Here is a 17,194-nt window from a genome sequence, read left to right as displayed (position 1 = left end):
CAATGTTAAGATGCACTCCATCTGAAGACAGAAATTGCCCCCTTTTTTAAAACCAAATCTGGGTGTTTTAGGTATGCAACCACCGTTCCCATTTTTATAAACTTAAAGAGAAGCACTTCATTTTTTTAAAAGATATCTTGTAATTATGGCTGTGCGTCACAAATTCATGTTTATGAATATTCAATACTTTTATTACAGTTTTTGGACTATAGAAAAATACCACTGGAAGTTTATTTATTGATATGTGTAAGCACATGAGGAAATACTGACAAGTATATGTACATATGGTGTGTAAAACCTATTCAGTGGTAAGCATTAATTTTCTTTCATCTCAAAGGAATTCAATGTTACAAAACCCATTCTGAACAAGGCATTGTTTGTGAGGTATGATGTTTAATATTCGAATAAAGAGCTTCCATTTAATCTTGAGTAAAATTTTCAATCAATTTTGTATTAGACAACGATGGCATTCAAACATGATAAATGTTCGACCCTTTAGAATATCAGAGTTTGTTAATGCGTGAGAGTGACCGGGTTCAGGCTGGATTTAACAAAATCTATTATGGCTACAGAACCAGAATATATATGAACACTAAAATGCGTTTATAAGTGTAATCATTATAAACACACATTGTTCTCGCATCGAATCTTCATGCTACACAATGGTTTCCCTAAAAAAAAACAAGATGACATTCCCAAATATTTGCCTAAGCAGCCATTTTATGAATATTGTTAGGGTTACTTTGTTGGCAACATTTTTTCCTATTGTTAAAAAAGACCAGTAATCATTTATAAGAACACAGTTCAGGTGGTTGTGATTTGAACATAAAGCACTGTCAATTTCCTCTCAATAGCATTCAAATGCTGATTATAAAAAAAATCTGAATGATTCCGTGAGCCATCTTCTCATGAGGTTAATACGACCTCCTCCAAAATAGAATTTGTGTACTACAGACCAGGTCTATATAAGTAGTAGTTTTTATGACAAATTTAAACCTAAGACAAAGTACACATGTATCCAATCTTTTCTCTTGTCTTTTTTCCCTCGGAATCCATCTTGTCAAGCTGTCCATCCATGAAATCATCTGCGAAGTCCAGACACTGTTGTAGAGCGTCCATCAGGAGAAAGCCCACACCTAGAGTCAGCTTCGTCTCCTTTTCGAAGTTTTTTATCGGAAAAACATGACCACGTGGAAGACCCATCATTTCTCCCACTTTCTTTACAGCGTTAGCAATGGCTGTACTCGAGAACGTGTTTGAGATATCTTCCTCCACATCGGGACATATTTTGTCTAGTTTGGTCATTAGTACTACTTGTGGCAGGTCTAATATGATAACAAAAAATAAAATGTCATTTGGAATATTCACAATAATTGGTAATGTTTAAGGGTTTTAAATAAAGTTTTACCCTTTGATATAAATAATTAGAGAACATGTAAAATAAATGTTTCGATTTTTTTTTTTGAATTTTTTTTTTAATGTAAGCAACAGCTATTCATAAAAGTTCAGAATGATATACTATTTCGCCGTGCAAATTTATTGTTTTCATATAATCATGAAATTATGTGTATCTACATGTTTTAAATATTTCGTACTTCTCTGGTTTAATATGACTTGTAGATCTTTTATCTGCTTACGAACTTTGTCAGGCATGACGTCAATAGTGCTACCATCCACAACGAAAGCCACGCAGTGAATTTTATCAGTTAGATCCGGGCCTCTAATAAACCTAGGGCTATCTGGTGTAATTGGTACCATTGGATTGAACTACAAATGCGATGATTAAAGTAATTTTGAAATCTGCAAACAACGTCCGAGTTTTCAACACTTTGCACAATCATTCCCCACAATATATTAAAGACTAGGCTTTTTTGACACTACAGACACCTGCAGTTTTTTTTTAATTCAAATAATATGAAACACTCGTAAATAATTAAACTTGGTCATCTTTAAACTCATTTTGTTAAAGAAAACAGTTTTAATTCTACCTACAATTCTCCGTCGTTGATCTCAAAATAGATATTTGAGTTTCTTATAATAATAAAGAATATAAATTTTACTATTGGGTGTTGCATTTTTTTTTTTTTTTTTTTTTTTTTTGTAAAGAAACTTATTAAAGTATCAATACTTCAATGAAAACTTCTTGGGAACATTATATTACAATATGTAATATTTTCATGGAAGGTGTCACTTGACCATTTAATCAAAATTACATGAATGTTTTAATCTTGCAATTTTGCATTGATCATTTAAGATATAAAATAATAAGTAATTTTCTTAAATATGCATTCTAACATTTACATCTTATAACTTGACATATGATCATGACAATAAAATTTAGGATTTTATCTTTAAAACAAACTAGCTTATATCAAACCTTTTACAGAAAGCTTACACACAGCAGCAGGTCTTACAATCATTGTATGTTGCGAACAGTATCCATGTGAGTCTTTACATAAGATGAGTATAGAATTTAGAAAATTGTGAATTTTTGACATTCCTTTTTAATAAATCCTGCTTAAAATAAAAAAAAAAGAATATGAATACAGAAGATTCCTGCATTTCTCGACTAACTTGAAGTGCATGTCATCAATTGCGCACATATTTTTGGAACTAATAATTAACTACTCTTAAAATACAAAGAACAGAAGAAAAACTATAATATCAAATATATATATATATATATATATATATATATATATATATATATATATATATATATATATATATATATATATATATATATATATATATATATATATATATATATATATATTTATATATATATAAACGTTTGAATTTAACTTTTTTGAAATTTTGAAAGAAGCCTATATCAAAGCAAACCTGGTACTGATCCGGGACATTCCCATCCAAGATATAAGTTATTTCTTGTATATCCATTGCAAGTTCGTCCTCAAAGCCTCTTGTATCACACAAGCGAAGGTTAAGGAATTTTCCTGACGTGAAATCTTTGATTTTGTATTTTCTGAACTAAAATAACAGGATGATGATTATTATTGATTAAGTTTAAAAAAAAAATGAAGTAAAGATAAGTATTCAATTGCCTTTCTATCCTTTACATGTATTGCTTGTTTATCTCTATAGAGAATCTTTATTTTATAAATTTACATTTGCATTTAAGTGTTGTTTTTAAAAAAAGTAAAAGTTTTCCGTTTAACCATTTTGATTAAGTAATATTCTAATTTCAAGGTGAGTAAAAGCTGTGTTGGAAACATACTGCTGTTGTCACACTGTGCTCAAAGCTCCCACTGGAGGCTTTACTGGTGATTTTCCCCCGAAAAACCGAGTTGACAGAGTTGAAAAAGCTGGACTTTCCCGCGCCAATTTGTCCAACAAGAAGAATGTTTGCTGCAGATACATTTGTTTCTCTCACTGGTTTGTAATCGACGAGCAATTTCTTCAGATTCAAAAAGGTCTTAAACAAGATGTTCATAAATGCATAAACACTGCTGATATTATTTATTCATATTGTATATATTTACACAGTTCATGTATTTTTCTTATAAACTGTTTGGAAAGCTAATATGGACAGGGAAGTTAAAAAGTTTAAATATGATTTTTACATTGTTATGTCTGATACGATAAAGGCCATGCAAGTGCAATGTCAAAAGAGAAAATCATAATTAACGCTCACATTGAAGAGCTTTATGGTATCAGCTATTGGAATGGCTCTTCCATTAATTGTAACTTACCCAAAGGATAAAACAGAGATTTTAAAACATGTTTGCAGAAAGGTAAGTTAAAAATGTAAATGTAAGCAAATTGAATTTTTATTTTTTTAAAGATGTAATTCTGCAACGATGTGTGCAAGCAAATTTTAATAACGCGCTAAGGCGCCTTACTCAATCATTTAAACAGTTTGCCAAATACATGTCTATCAGTAAACATAAATATTTTTGATTTGAATATATTTCGATTCTCAAAATATGTAAAAGGAGCCTTGATACAGTTACACTGCCGTTTGTTGGCAACTTAAATTTCTCCCTTCATTCCAAAAAATTTCTTCAGTTTAATGACTAGAATCTACATAAAAAATTTTAAAATTCAATGACTTCAATTATCTTCATAGCATCACATCAAACACCTCCGTTTGTAAACATGGGCACGAGCACTTCATTGTTAAAGTTTACGCTTTACCTGGTGTGTTCAATTTGCTAGCTGCACGCATCACTGAACATGAACTTACAAATACTGGTTCACTGATATTGCTTTCTCCCATTTCTATTCTAAGTTTCTATTTCTAAGCTTAAATAATATATCGGTCTGAAATGCTCTAGAAACATGCTTTTTTTCCCCCTCCTTTTTTTAATACTAAGGATAATGTTTTACATCGTGGATATTCAAGGATGTTTGTCAATCAAACGCGTCCACAAACTCGCAGTTTAATATTTATTTTCAGATTAAAGAAGTTTCTAAGCAAGCTTAAATAATATATAGGTCTGAAATACTCTAGAAACATGTGCGTCATGATATTATACCAAAACTTTTAGAAAATATTAAATTCAAAACAGTGCCCAAGCCTCTCTAATGTTAGAAGGGGAATGAATCCATCATTAAGATGTCCATTCAACAAGTTTTACCTCATTACTCCCTTCAGGTGGTTCTCTCCAAAATTTGTCAGAATGCATTCGTCTTGTTTCCTCTAAAATAAACATTTAAGATGTAAGATTCCTATCAACTTATTTTTTTTTTACATATTCGGGTTGTATTTTGTTCTTTTTTTTATTTGCTTGCAAGATTCTAAACAAGCACAAAGTAAAAACTTGTTTTGAAACTTGAAACTTTTATTTTCACTAAAGCCCACACATGGGGTATGTTAGTACAATAAGATTTTAACAATGCGTTCTATTTCCACTATGGAATAGTTATACTTCTTAGTGCGCTCTTTTGTGAAAAAGTCGGAAAATGTACAAATCTCGCGGGATTTCTGGGACAAACGTAACATAAACATGTAAACAATATGTTGAATGTCAATGAACAGTTCCTAAGAAAATGCAAATGAAATATTTTATTGTTGTGGACTTTATAAACACCAAGAGTAGGTATGACAACGATATCAATTTATATCTATTGTTGATCGTATGTTTCTATTTATCGTATGGTACATCTAAATACAATACACATGCCTCGGAAATGTCGTATTTTTTATTAATGGATTATCAATTTAGGGTTCTCGCTCTCTTACATATGTCTTTTAGTTCTTCTATTCTTTAATTGGAATGACAAATACATTAACTTTTAAAATTGGATTGAGATTGGCATGTTTGTATTATCCGCCACGCCATGCTGTCCCAGTCAGACGACTAAACGCGCCTCTAATTTTGAAGAGTTCACTAACGGAAATAGAACGTATTAACGTTTACGATACATAGGACAAGGTTGACCGGTAACTCTCAGATTACTGTTTGTCGTTCTACATTGTTAGGTATAACAGTACTGAGAGGCCAGCGGTTGACACCCTGTTTGAACGATATTAAAACGGGAATAATCTTATGTAAAGATATCTAAATTGTCTGAATTATTTCCTGATCAAATTAAGGAAACTATTATTAACTTATAAAACATAAAAGTCTCCCTTGTTAAGTTCGTACATGTATCTGGGGATAATATATATTAAGCTTACCTGACATGTTTTCATTTCTTGATTCTTGGAAAATGACTTCTCTAAAAATGTTGAATTTTTTTTTTTTAAATATCACCTTCTTTCGATTTTGCGTTGCATTCTATGGCCTACCATTGTGATCATAATTCTGTATTTTTACCTATTTTAAGTTTAGTTTGCATTTATTGATAAATTTTCATCTATTTAAAGATACTTCAGTGTAATTAGAATCTTTGAAAGTCTTATTTTGCAACAAATAAATTATTTTGTCTGCGGGCTGAAAAGGGGGGGGGGGGGTTACGTAATTAACATCATAAATATTACTGAATTAATTCTTTTTAATCACTATTTTATGAAGAGTTTTGGGATATATAACAATTTAAGGTCTATTTCATAACTAACATAAGTCATTAATTTGGCACAGATGCACTTAAATATATAGTTAAATAATTTTGAAAAAAATAGAATAAGAATCACTGCATGGTGTCTCCGTCGTGTTTTATAGCTTAAACCTAAATATCCAACCATTTAATTTGTCAAGTCATCATTTATAAAATCTACATATATTTGTTAATACGGTATGTGTGGAAGTAACAGAAGTCTTCTAATTTATTAAATATTTTCTTATTTCTTTTTGTATATACACTCTGTAGTATATTTATATATTTGAAATAATCCTATCATTTTTTATAAAAAATATATTTAAAAAAGATCTTCTTAAAACTTATAAACTTATTGTGGCCCAGTCCTCGCCCTGCAAAATATGTTTTGATTTTCACTTCCTAGAGATTTTTCTAAGTTAGTAAGGCTAATTGTAGCCAATAGCTATGTACTCAAGGAGAATGTTTTCCCTAAATAAGGACAAATGTATTCAAATGTCAAAATTTATCCCCCTCTCTTGCCCGATCCCGACCATAATTTTAACATCGTTGGTTCTTCAATTCATTAAAATATTCTTATATCAATAATATCTTTAAATAAAAATTTTGGATTTAAAAATGATTTCCTCTAACAGTTTACAACAGGAGGCTAAATGCTTCGAAGTTTGACAATACCTTAGATGAAAATAAAATAAATCTGGATGTTGTTATTTCCGAAATCTTATCTATTACGATAAAAAAAATTTAGTGAATTTATAAGAATTCAGTTGCTATTTACTCCGAAGTGTTGTACATATAATCCGACCAATTTATTTAGACCGGTGGTATTCGGATTAGACAAATGAATTTTTACTGTACCATTCCATAATCAGAATAATTAAACTTAATAGAATACCTTGATAAATACAGTTTAGGAGTAACTTCATACTGGTAATTTTCAACGTGTAAAATTTCATCTTTATAGAGAAAATACACTCAGAACAGAAAGAAGAGATAATAAACAAGATAATCTCACCTTCCTCTCTGACATCAGTTGACGAAATTAGTGAATTCATGTCTTATAGCTTAACAAAAATGAAGCAAAATCAACGTTCGCTTTGATTCATTCAAATATTTTCTGGTTAACACAATTTCAGAATCAAAATAAAAATAATGCATTTGAATTTGTGCAAATTTTTAGACACTTTACCTGGTGCTCTTTGAATTCTAGGGTTGAATTTATATAAGATTTTGAGCATTTTGTTCTTTGTGTAAAATTAGGCAGTAACGTAAATCCCAGTTATCTATTTACACAATAGCGAGTTATATATTTTTCTAAAAGCATCTAACAAAATAGATTATACAGTTGTAAAACTCTTTATATTTTTATGTTATTGAAAATAGCTACAATGTACCTGAAAGTTCTTTCAAATGACGAATAGCACTATAAATGTGATCAGAAATGCAATTTGATCAACTTCCCTTATTTGTGTATTAATATCCAAACATCACATACATATTGTATGTACGAGTTCTTACTGATTCGATACGCAATAGCAAGGTCTAAGTACAATCAATTTTTAAACCGAGGTAAGCTCTTGACAAATGCGTTGATGTTATAAGGATTTCAACAACCCTGTTTAAAGTCAGCTTTACGCAAATTTTACGGACGTTAAAATGAACTTTGTTTGTAAATACAATTTATAGGTCGTCTGAAATTTTGTCTGAAATGTTTCCGATTAATTGTTAGGTCATTGCTTTTGTACCCAGTTTGACCGCGGTTTACTACGTATATCTGATCAATACATAGTGCTCACGATCGACAGGGTATGCTTACTCCTAGACACCTGATCCAACTTCTGGTGTTTTCAGTGGTCCTTGTTTTTGCCCTTTTCACGATTAGTTTTATTTACTGGATTGATGAAATTCATCATTGTTCCTTTTTTCACCTTTAATTTGTTCACGAACAGTAATCAAGCTCGAAAATCCATTGGAACAATACAACTTGGAAGGAGAGCAAATATGGACCTCTAAACCTTGATAGCTAGGATCAGGAGTTATGCAGTAGTACGCATCTCCTGTCGACCGGTCACACCCGCCCTGTGCTTTTTTGATGATCGGGTATACCGAAAACCAATGGAGTATTCATTGTGAAATAAATGACCTCACTCGACTTAACGATAGCTTGTACTTGCTAATAAGGTCATTACATCGACCATAGAATTTCAAAGATTGAATTTAAGCAAGATTTTGGATATCTTTGTATTATCAACTTATTTATTATAGCATGCCTCGTTCTAGAAATTGTTCGTATGTAGACCATGATCTTCCGTTTCGATAAACTCCACATGTACGTGATAATGGTATATTGCTACATAAATAAAGGAAGTTGGCGAAAGAATTTTGAAAACACCACTTTCATTCTGACGATTAATTGTTAGTATGCTATTTGTGGGTTTCGTAAGCAAAATATCCAAATATGAAACAGATGCGTTACACTGTGTGGTGTTTGTTTGTTTGTTGTTTTTTTTTTTTTGAATTTCAAGTTGAATGAGATAAATAAATATTATTTATAAGATACAGGCAATATATGAGCAAATAGGACTAGCTTTTGGGTTCACTAGTTTAAAAACCTTTTTATTCCATCGCGATATGTAGTAAACACTTCTCAAAAACTTAAAAAATAGAGAAAAAAAGCATTCACTTTCCTTGTGTTTTGTGGTGTTGCTTTTGATATTATTTATTGAAAAAACTAAATTTCGAATGGATTTAAAAAAAATAAAGAACGATTGCCACATGACTCCTCACATAACCTTAAAAAAATCATGATAGCGAGATAAAAAAAATAAATTATAATAAATTTCTTCAACGTTTTCACAGAAATAAATGCATATGTATATGAATTATATTCGTCTAACCTTCATTCTGCTAGAATGACCAATGCTGCATATCAATCACTGGACCGACTTAAATAGCACTTTTACTTATAATATAAGCTCATTTAAATTTGCTTATCCCCCCCCCCCCTCTTATTTACACACTATGGTGCTTGTGTTGTCCAGTTTTGCTGTTATATTGGAGCACCAAATGTTGAAGATGCAAATCTTTGAACAGTTCTAGTGAATGATCAAAACATAAAAACTTTAATCACGAAACTATGTAAACCCTAATAAGGAATGTATAAATATGACATCAGGGGCGTCGGATAGGGGGCGGCAGGGGTGGCGGTCTCCGCCCCAATAATTTTGAAAAAAAAAAAATAGAAAAATTAATTTTTAATGAAAAATACAGAATAACAAAATTAGTAATGGCGATATTTGTGGTCAATGGAGCGGCAAGAATAACGGCAATCTGTGGTCAATGGAGGGGCAAAGTGAGAAAGCTATTGTTTGTTTACAAAGACGCAAATTGGGATGTACGTATATATATACCTAAAATAGATACCTGGCATGTGTAAACAATAAGCATGGTATCCATCGCTACTTGCAAGTTTCCCACAAATTCTTCTTCAGGCCCATAACTAGCAACGTTTTTTGGAAGTTCTATGTTTTGGGGGAGGGGTGCGGGTTCTCTATTTTTTTTTTCTTTTCAAATGCTGGAATTTGTCCGAGATCGACCTAACAGCAAGAAAAAGTGTGTATGAAAGGGGGGGGGGGGCAAGCGGCGTCTAAATGAATGAATTATTACATAATCAAAACTTAAGCAAAAAGACTATTCTCAAAAAACAAGTGGTGAAAGTGGGAAAAAAATTGGAGCCCCCCCCCCCCCCCCCCCCCACTTCCTGACACCTTCACCCGCGTATAACAGGCCTGTTCATTGTCTAACCAATCGGTAGATCAGTGTTAGGAAATCTTTGATGAGTGAAAGTTGTAAGCTATTAAATTAATGCAAAATACTGGGTAAAATTACTATTTAAACAACTTCAGTTGATGTTTATAATGTCATACGTATTTCTGCATTTCAAAAATGGAGGTATTATGAGGAACTATCCCCCTGTTCATCTTAAATTTCATAATTATACATTCTTTCGGCAGGTAACAATAAATATTATACAATAATAGAAAATTATATGTATTTAATCTTTACCTTGTCATAAACCCTTCCAAGTTCTTTCTATGCCGTTTCGGAAAAAAATTAAAACAAACTCTCTCCTTGCTATTTAAAATTGACCCAGTTTTGTTTTATTATATGTAACTTAAAACACATTTTTTTTTGGTTGTTGTTGCATATTTAATTGTTCTTTTTTTAATCAGCATAATTATACCTGTCCTCCATAAGCTATTGACTTAAAGGGAAAATTATCAAGATTTTGGCAGAAATTTTAATACTTTAGTTTTTGTCACAGAAAGTTAGTTAGGACCCCCCTCCCCCACCTTTTCGATCCTGTTCGCCTCCCCAATGTGAAATATTTGCCGACGCCCCTGGACATATGATTCATTGCATTTGACATTTTACCGTCCGACTTCGCTTTGGAATTAGGAATATATTCTACATAATTTGTATTTCCAGCTTATTGATCAATAAATTGTCTTTTTTTACAAGTAGTTCGTTTTCCAACTTGACATTGTAATGATTAAAATTTAAGGCTAAATCATTTCATATTATTTTTCTTTAATTGTTTTCTACATAAAATCCATGGTACATGTATTTAATGGCATGTCTTAATCTTTTTCAGAAAGGACCATAATGATAACGAAGGCATCAGAAGACAAAATATATTTATTATTACTTTCTAAAAATGTACATTTGATTCTTATAAAAGCTGACGCATTTTCAACAGTCATGCTCTTACTAGTATCTAAAATACATTCAAAAATACCTTTATAAGAGTTTTACAATACAGCTTTAGGAACATCTTGCATCTTCCCATTGTTCCAAAACTGTTCACTGTAAAATATTTTGCTTCAAATAAAATATGCACAGTACATTAAAGTAAATTGTAGCTTTAATAAAAAATGAATAAATGCAATTCACAAAGATTGTACGGGATTTCAATCTTTTTCTCTCGTCTTCTTTCCCTCAGAGGCTATTTTGTCTAATTGTTCATCCATGAAATCATCTGCAAAATCCAGACACTGTTGGAGAGCATCCATCACTAAAATATCCACCCCTGTTTTCAGCTTGGTCTCACTTTCGTAGTTTTTCACGGGAAGGACGTGACCACGGGGAAGACCCATCATTTCCGCCACTCTCTCCACGGCGTCAGAAATGGCAGAACTCGAAAATGTGTTTTTGATATCTTCATCCACATCTGGACATATTTTGTCTAGTTTGGTCAAGAGAACAACTTGTGGCAAGTCTGCATTGAAGAAAATACTTAAAAACTTCATCACAGATGTCATTAATTACCTTTTTATTAAGTTTGTATATTATGTTTGGAAAAAAATATTAGATCTATCAACTATAATATAAGCTTTCGAGTTTTATTCTGGCTGAGGATTGACAAATATTAAATTAAAACTTGATTCGTTCACATGATGATTAATTAATTTATTGTAAAATAGCTCTAAGCAAGCACCAATGTATTGATATGTATAATTATACATGTATAGGATATCAGAAAAAATTAGAGAAGGATCTTACTTTGTGCACACACACACACACACACACACACCCTCACATGCATCACCGACCATTCGAGGACTATGACACCCCACATTCCTCCGAGGACTATACTTTCTAATTGAGATATTTTTTCAAGATTTGGTATATTTATAAGGTTTGGCACTAGATACACGATGGGGGGTTGCATTATGTTGTATTTTGAAAATTAAAGCATGATTTATTCACTATGCTTTAGAGGACGTTGTGTTAACGTGAGAGGACGTTGTGTTAACGTGAGAGGACGGTGTGTTAACCTTGCGAGGACGATGTGTTAGCCGTGAGAGGACGGTGTGTTAACCTTGCGAGGACGGTGTGTTGGCCGTGAGAGGACGGTGTGTTAACCTTGCGAGGACGGTGTGTTAACCGTGAGAGGACGGTGTGTTAAGCTTGAGAGGACGCTGTGTTAACCTTGCGAGGACGATGTGTTATCCGACAGAGGACGTTTTGCTTATGCCCCACAAAAGAGATGTAAACAAAGTTAGGAAACACATCTTCTGTTTTCAATCATTTTTACGGTGCGCTGTAAGAACGTGCGCTATGTGTGTTGACAATAAGGGTCATCATTCGTCATACACAGGCGGGGGGGGGGGGGGGGGGGGCTTGGTGATAGCGTCGTGAATCTTAATTTACATAGTTTTAATCAAAACCTTCTTCGACCCTTCAAACACATAAAATATTCATGTAGACCTCAACATTGTTCCAACCAGCAAAAGTACCGACTTTGTACTGTAGACCCCCAGACCCCCCCCCCCCCTCAAGTATTTCCCGGGAAAATGGTTTTAGAGGGGGAGTCCCCAGGAAAAACTGGATCTAGAGAAGGATTTCTACTAAAGAAAGCCAATATTTTCGAGAGATCATACAGAGCTTAAAAGCTATAAAGTGTGACTACCCCTCAAGCCAATTTGCTCTCCACCTAAAATTTAGTTTTCGGCTTGTTTTATATTTTTCGTAATTTTTGCCGATTAAGGAAAATAATAAAAGAACTTCAACACCCTTTTTTATCAATGCCGTTCCTTGATAGTACTACTTTAATAATAAGTGAACTTACAAAGGCTGATGATTTTAATGGCATTTGGCCAAACAAAAAGCATTATAGAACAGATATAAAGAGCTAGGTTTCCATAGTGTTCTTTTTCTTCCTTTATTTACATTCATGAAAATAGATATTATTAGATATTATAATTCATTACATGCATTTTATAATACAAAAGCAAATCTTTGAAAAGAAAATATAAATCTTTTATGGACATGCACTGCCATGTTTATCCTCGCAACAAAAGTCCATACACAACCCCCCATGGCAGTACATTTTGTCATTACAAAAAGTACTGTATAACAATAACATAGGTTTCCATAGTTGAATGTATTTACAATGTAGAATTGTCATATAATTTAATGCGTTATATTTTCTCCTTTTCTATATAGATTACAAACCTCTCTACGCATAATTACGAGAAATCATGTAAAACTGATTCATTATTTACTGGTTATCAAGTGAAATGGATTGATTTTTTACTCAAACTACAAGTATACTTTGGCCCCATGTTTTTTGAGAATTTTTGTTCCATCTTTTAAGTTAGGATGAACTTTCCCTCAAAATGAATAAATTATAGTTAAATGAATTAAAAAAAACACCAAGGAAAGAAATAAATAAAAATTAACCCCCACCCCACCCCAAAAAAGTCTTTCTTAATATTACATTATAGAAATTGATAATGTGAAATATTGATGATACGAAGCGATGCGTAATAAACTTGTAATAGGCGTCGGAACCGGAGGGAGGGCTAGAGAGGGCAGCCTCCCAAACTTATTTTTTCAAAGATAGACATAATATAGACTTTGAAAATTGGGGCATAGTCCCCAAACGTTTTTTGGGGGTGGGGGTTGGTTTAGTCCCCCTTTCAAATTAGCCCCCCTTTTCAATTTTTCAGTAAATATACTATTATTCTAATCTTAGTTTATTTTTCAAAAGAACGTTCTTCATTGAAAAAAAAGAACAAGGTTTCAGTAAATATATTCTGAAATTAATATATGTATATATAATTTAGTAGACAAATGAATATAGAAAGCTGTATATCACAGTACAGAACTATACATGTACATAAATATGGGGGTAATGTGGGCGTCAATATCCAAAATTACGTTCATTCATGCAGTTGCTACATGTAAGAGATATTTCCATGCGGGTGCTAGATGCTAATTCCATTCAGGTGCTATGTGCTATTCTGAGTGCATATGCTACACTAACTTTTAAAAAATTCCAAAGATAAACAAATAAACCATGTGAATAAGTGCAAGCAAGGATGCATATTTATAAAATATGCCAAAGAAGGTGAAAAAAAAATAGATACATACTTTTGGAAGAAAGCCCTACATGTAGGTGTGAAATCATGTACCCCATAAAATTAGACAGACCGCCTCTTTCAAGGAAACTGAAATTTTAGCTTAAACTCAAAAAAATTCATGTGACTGTATATTGAGTGTATATATGAAGAAAGAATAAGGAAAAATGACAAATGGTTAACAGAAATTAAGAATGCATTTGATCAACCTTGTTTAATTTTTTTTTTCAAAACTCCTATAGATTATGCTATAATCAAGCAAAGATTTTTTTTTAATGTGTACAGTCTAAACTCTTTAATAGTATCAAGCAAAAATGTTTCTGGCAGATTGAATTCTAAGAGAAATGTTATCCACCGGTCGTCACATACATGTACAGTATTCCTGGCTCGAAACTAAAACAAACAGAATCTGATGAAAGAGGAGGGAGGAAGAGTAAAGAAGTAGCCAAAGGCGGATCCAGCACATACTGGCGCGCGTCGGGCATCCCCCCCCCCCAACTTTGAGTTGTTTTTTTTTTCTTTTTGGCTTTCGTAAATTGTGTTTGCTTAACTTGTATACACTTTTAATTTATCCACACGTAACGACCAGGCACATAGTTTCAGGACTAATGATGAGCTAGTATCCCTAACCCAGGAAATACGATTTTAGAGTTTGGACAATTTTTTCTTTTCTTTATTTTGTCAAAGAAAACCATCCGTGAACTGCTCTCCTCCTCCTTCCTTTCTAAAATTTTGGATCCGCCGCTGTTCACTTCTATCCTAAATTCATCTAAAATTTTGAGTAAATACGTAACAGCGCTGTCATGTAATTTGAGTGATTCATACAGCTTTCCATCATCGCTAAAATTAAACACTTCTGTATTGTTAATATTTTGTAGTTATTGTACAGTTTCTGCTCATTTACAAATTGAAACGACCACGAAGTGTTTGTATCGCAGTTATTGTATGTGACTAATTCCCTGGAAATCGTTATGAATGGACTAATCCCCGTGCGTTAGTCAAATGAGCTAATCCCTCCTTCGAAAGCTAATTCCCGGTTATCCGAAATGATTTTACTTTTACATTGGTATGATATGTGAATGGACTTATCTCCGTGTGTTAGTTCAGTGAGCTAATCCCTGCTTTGAAATCACGCCATCCGAATCCTCTAAATTTTACGTTTGTTTCGGTATAATAAAACAGTTAAAAGTATATCATTGAGGGAGTTAGCAAGATCCAGTTCCCCTCGACCAGGACTATTTCCCTCGGCTTCGCCTCGGGAAATAGTCCTGGCCTTGGGGAACTGGAATCTTGCTAACTCCCTCAATGATGTACTTTAACAGGAATTTAACAACCGTGACAGCATACTAATACTTATAGATTCAGTACTCACTAGGAAAAGGTGATTGGTGCATGCGGTGCATGTTACATTGCATTGGTTAGCAAAAATTACAAGATGTTGCGCTTAACAACCCAAATCTTAATATAAATCAAACTATTCTTAAATACATTGATTTGATATAAACTGGGATAAGGACTGAGATATGAGCGCACCAATTTGAAAAATCTCCAAATTTAGTATTTAGAATTTCCTTATTTACTACGAAATATTAATTGCCGGCAGAACTTTAACATTTTTATTAATGTTCTGAACTAGATGTTTTTTTTTTCCAATATCAAGCGGTGCATGCAGTGCACATGTAATAAAAAAGGAAACATCATACAAGACTTTGTAAGGGACTAGAGGATATTATACATGCATCTAAAAAGAATTGGGCATAAATCAAATGAATGATACAAAATTAACTAGAAAGGGGTTACACTGACAGACCCCTTTCCTTCTTGTAAATGCATGTACATTTTATGAATTCCGAAAGCTCTGCGTTTCCTCTCCGTAGGGGGTTGGGGGGAAGGTTATTTGACTCTATAAAGTTTAAGACTGAAAATCCCAGGGGTAGGTGTACGGATTCCCTCATCAGCTCTAAATCCTAACTGACTATTGATCAACTAACTGATAACTAATTACAATGTAATTCTGAAACCAAAAGTAGATATAGTTGAACAGGAAGAAAAGAATTAATTTAGGTACGTGAAGATGAGTCAAAAATGAGATACTTAGCCCCCTCCATTTCCCGGATTTCATACAGGTATAAACTTTCATGTAATTTAATTTAGTCATTGAATATTTTTCAAGAATTAGATGAATTGTATGCTGTTAAGGGGTTGAGATGATGGAAACCTCAGTGCATGTATGACGTAATGAACATTCGAAATTTGCAACTCACATAATTATATTGAGTGCAAAAATTAAAATTTTAGATTCTCTTTCGCATTCCCCAAAATCATTTAACAACCACTATTATAATGACGTATATTATTATCACATTTTATTCCATGCCTTTATATAATAAATACAGCATAGTTAATAAATCAAAACTGCACTATGTGAATACTTGGCTTATATAGTTCCAGACTCACATCCCTAATCTCCTCCCTTCCTCCAAACATTTTGAATCTGTCATAAAGCAGAGAGAGATCTAGAAGGAGAGAGATGTTGGTCAATTGGTGACAAATGATGGAGAAAAAAAAAAACTCCTAAAAAATTTTAAAAATGCCACCTACAAATGATTTCGCTTTAGAAGTTCAATATTTTTTTCTAATTTTGTTTTTGATCAATCAGAGAGTTTAATTATTTTAGTCACTATATCTTCGAAGTTCTAATAGCTATCAAATGAATTTATCACACTTCATTTATGAAATCAATGTTATTGTAACATGATATCGACATATATACAATAATGTTGATAACAATAATTGATTTATTGTCTTTCCTAGAGTTTTTTTTTTATTTTAAATAAGTAAATGGGTTCCTATTACATGTAACTGAATGCCTGTAGGAACCTTCCTCTATTTGCAATTAACAATAGAATTTTAAAATAGATATATATTCATATTTTTTTCCTTGCACTTGGCGTCATAAATTTCTCTCTCTCTCTATCTCTCTTTGTCAAAGAATGGTATGTTTTTCTAGAGTTGCAGGCATGCTTTTGAAGCTTTCCTGGGACGAGCTTACGGCATATCATAGGGAGGAGAGAGGGGGGGGGGGGCAACGAAGCTATCCTATCTTAGGAGACTTCCTTTATCTTTGCCCTAACTTCAAGACGACGATGTGCTTATCCTAAGACATATCTAAATGATATCAGAAGCGCTGGTGCCAGGAAAACAACTAGAATATATTGAATTTACAGAGCTTATATAATTTAATCCAATAGTTTTTGTAAAAATAT

At 32.6% G+C, this 17,194-nt stretch overlaps 2 protein-coding genes across 2 annotated transcripts in view; both read right to left on the bottom strand.

Moving 5' to 3' along the window:
- Positions 1-616: 616 nt before the first annotated feature.
- On the bottom strand, positions 617-4,240 carry LOC133176654 (interferon-induced protein 44-like). Its single transcript, XM_061311751.1, has 5 exons — positions 4,208-4,240; positions 3,239-3,436; positions 2,845-2,991; positions 1,596-1,767; positions 617-1,325 (listed from the first exon to the last, which is right to left on the bottom strand). Exons 1-5 carry the CDS (start codon positions 4,238-4,240, stop codon positions 997-999), a joined length of 879 nt encoding a protein of 292 aa, XP_061167735.1. The 3' UTR covers positions 617-996.
- A 6,475-nt stretch (positions 4,241-10,715) lies between these two features.
- Positions 10,716-17,194, bottom strand: part of LOC133176650 (interferon-induced protein 44-like) — a 62,811-nt gene continuing 56,332 nt past the window's right edge. The window contains exon 6 of the mRNA XM_061311750.1: positions 10,716-11,281. Coding sequence (XP_061167734.1) covers positions 10,974-11,281 — 308 coding nt within the window. The 3' untranslated portion in view covers positions 10,716-10,973. The remainder of the gene's footprint in view (positions 11,282-17,194) is intronic.

This window comes from Saccostrea echinata, unplaced genomic scaffold, assembly GCF_033153115.1.
Source record: "Saccostrea echinata isolate AGI-Se365-2 ecotype Australia unplaced genomic scaffold, CSIRO_AGI_Sech_v1 ptg000080l, whole genome shotgun sequence".
In the NCBI taxonomy this organism is placed as follows: domain Eukaryota; kingdom Metazoa; phylum Mollusca; class Bivalvia; order Ostreida; family Ostreidae; genus Saccostrea; species Saccostrea echinata.
Note: the sequence above shows the minus strand (reverse complement) of the source record. Positions and strands in the feature narration are given on the sequence as shown.